At 42.9% G+C, this 3,233-nt stretch overlaps 1 protein-coding gene across 7 annotated transcripts in view; it reads right to left on the bottom strand.

Moving 5' to 3' along the window:
- The window catches only part of LOC105893717 (SEC14-like protein 1), a 436,978-nt gene extending 436,022 nt beyond the window's left edge, over positions 1 to 956 (bottom strand). For 5 of the 7 annotated variants that reach the window (XM_031561482.2, XM_031561484.2, XM_031561486.2 and 2 more), the window contains exon 1: positions 818 to 956. In XM_031561482.2, the coding sequence (XP_031417342.1) occupies positions 818 to 880 (63 nt within the window). In that variant the 5' untranslated portion in view covers positions 881 to 956. The other 2 variants (XM_031561490.2, XM_031561489.2) reach the window with 2 other exon arrangements.
- Positions 957 to 3,233: the final 2,277 nt, after the last annotated feature.

The raw sequence follows: 3,233 nt of genomic DNA, 5'->3' as shown, positions 1-3,233 counted from the left end.
ACACACCACACACACACACACACACACACACACACACACACACACACACACAGGAGAACATACTTTCAATGCGATGGTAAGTATATAAATGAATGGTAATATCAATTTCCATCACTCCTATCCACCTCTCTTTGGATCAGTGTGTGTGTGTGTGTGTGTGTGTGTGTGTGTGTGTGTGTGTGTGTAGACTCCTATCCACCTCTCTTTGGATCAGTGCACAGTTTAGCCCGTGTATGCAGCCTGTGGGGAACTACTGTTGTTCGACAGCATACGCCACACCAAGACCAATCTATAACTGTCAGTTAAATATGAATATAAATATAATCAGGTGGATATAGAGTGAGTCCATATGAATATAATCAGGTGTATATAGATGAATGTAATCAGGTGTATATAGACTCCATATGGATGTAATCTATGGGCAGAAGGCCATTGTATCCAGTGCACACAAACATGCTCACCGCCATGATCAACTCGAAGGGGTGCTTATAGACCCTGACCTGGTACTCACCGCCATGATCAACTCGAAGGGGTGCTTATAGACCCTGACCTGGTACTCACCGCCATGATCAACTCGAAGGGGTGCTTATAGACCCTGACCTGGTACTCACCGCCATGATCAACTCGAAGGGGTGCTTATAGACCCTGACCTGGTACTCACCGCCATGATCAACTCGAAGGGGTGCTTATAGACCCTGACCTGGTACTCACCGCCATGATCAACTCGAAGGGGTGCTTATAGACCCTGACGGGGGACTGGTACTCACCGCCATGATCAACTCGAAGGGGTGCTTATAGACCCTGACCTGGTACTCACCGCCATGATCAACTCGAAGGGGTGCTTATAGACCCTGACGGGGGACTGGTACTTCTGCACCATGGTGCGGCCTCTCCAGGGTTAGGGTGCAGCCTCTCCAGGGTTAGGGTGCAGCCTCTCCAGGGTTAGGGTGCAGCCTCTCCAGATTAAGGTTAGGGTGCTGCCTCTCCAGGGTTAGGGTGCAGCCTCTCCAGATTAAGGTTAGGGTGCTGCCTCTCCAGGGTTAGGGTGCAGCCTCTCCAGATTAAGGTTAGGGTGCTGCCTCTCCAGGGTTAGGGTGCAGCCTCTCCAGATTAAGGTTAGGGTGCTGCCTCTCCAGGGTTAGGGTGCTGCCTCTCCAGTTGACCTACAACAAACAGAATAACACATTTATTAACAGAATACACATTTACAAACAGAATAACACATTTATGAACAGAATACTCATTTACAAACAGAATAACACATTTATGAACAGAATAACACATTTATAAACAGAATACTCATTTACAAACAGAATAACACATTTATAAAAAGAATAACACATTTATAAACAGAATAACACATTTATAAACAGAATAACACACATGTACAAACAGAATAACACATTTACAAACAGAATAACACACATTTACAAACAGAAATAACACATTTACTGTAATATTGTGAGGTGAAAATGCACTCAAGTTATCTACGGACCCCGGAGTTGCATATAAGTATATTTATTCAACAACAACAACAACAACAAGCTTGTCGGGCTCATTCACGTCCTGGCAGGCCAGAGAGCGGCACAGGAGAGAGAGAGAGAGAGAGAGAGACCGGGCTCACTCCCAGACTGCAGCAGATGAGAGGGAAGCAACTAAAAACATCACACACACACACACACACACACACACACGCACACAGACACACACACACACACACACACACGCACACGCACACACACAGGGTTTATATAGAAAGAATTTAGCGTTCTGTGATGCCAAAACACTTTGTCAGCAGGGATAACTACGTGGTGGGTCTCTGACGTCCGAGGTCATCTTTCTATGCTTTTTTGCAATGTAATGCAACAGTGAGGAAGAAAAGCAGGACTACCAGTTCTTCTTATCAGTCTTTGCTTACACACACACACACACACACACACACACACACACACACACACACACAGAAGGTATACTTTAAGCACATAGGCGGGTTAGAGCCCAAGATAAATAGAAACAGAAAAGTCATGTTTCAGCAAACAAAGGCATATGATTAACACACATACACAGTTCGACCCTTCTTATCACCTCTGAGCTCACCCAAACATAGACAAAAGCTTCCTTCTCTTACGCATATACAGCTGTTACACATATGCAGACTAAGTGGTGTCGGAACCTAATCTAAATTACACACACACACACACACAGAAAAGTCATGTTCCTGCTTACATAAGCATATGATTCATACAGAGTAATTATTAATACAAGGCACTTGATTAATACATTCTTAAGTCATGATGAACCGTGTAAAACACAGCTGTATAAAATACACTTTGGGTAAAACAAAGGTTCATTTTTACCCAATAATAACAATGTCACATTTCACCAAAAAAAAAGTTCGCAAACGCTGGCTAAGAGGCACTGGACACACATATTAGCCGATGATTATTAAGCGTTCTCTGCTAAAATGTCTGAAAACACCATCAGAATCACTAAGACGGAGCAGGGCAAAACACAGGTGGGCACTTCGGCAAACTTATGCAACCTCCCCTTACCGCAGCCCGGCGATCAGGACTATATGCACTCATATCAAGCACAGAAAATGCTTGAGAAGTCAACATATGGTTGACACCATGAAACATTTCAAAGTCGGGAATATTGTCGTAGGCTAATCCACTAATTTACCTGTATCTGCAACTGTACATGTACAATATATCTTTGTTGTCGTAAAACATCAAATACTTAGGACCTTCAATAGTGTATTCCTTAAGGTGAGGTCATGTAATGTATCTCTATTACTTCATTTCATTTCTCCTGGACTGTGTAAGTAAGACATGACAACGAAGCCGTTATTGCGTGTGAACATTAGGAAACACTGTAACCTTTGCGCCATTAGAATGACATCATTATCGTAGCTACTTCAAGTCCATCAACTAACTGTTAGCATATCTTTCGTCTGGACAGTAACGCAATCTACGCGTCGACTAGAAACAAAACCATTGTATCAGTTATCGTTAATGACGATGCGAACAGAACCCCGTGTACATTCTGTCACTGGTGTTCTTAAATCTAACTTTAATAACTTTCAGGGAACTGTTTAAAGTAGCAGTACAATAGTTAGTTAACTAGATAACTTAGTTGGTGGAAGTTTAGTTATTTCGTAGGCTAGCACATGTAATAGCACTGTGTAATGTAGTTCCACAGCCAGCTAACGTTATGATAGGCCTACATAGTTA

Source organism: Clupea harengus, chromosome 23, assembly GCF_900700415.2.
Source record: "Clupea harengus chromosome 23, Ch_v2.0.2, whole genome shotgun sequence".
NCBI classification, from domain to species: Eukaryota; Metazoa; Chordata; class Actinopteri; order Clupeiformes; family Clupeidae; genus Clupea; species Clupea harengus.
Note: the sequence above shows the minus strand (reverse complement) of the source record. Positions and strands in the feature narration are given on the sequence as shown.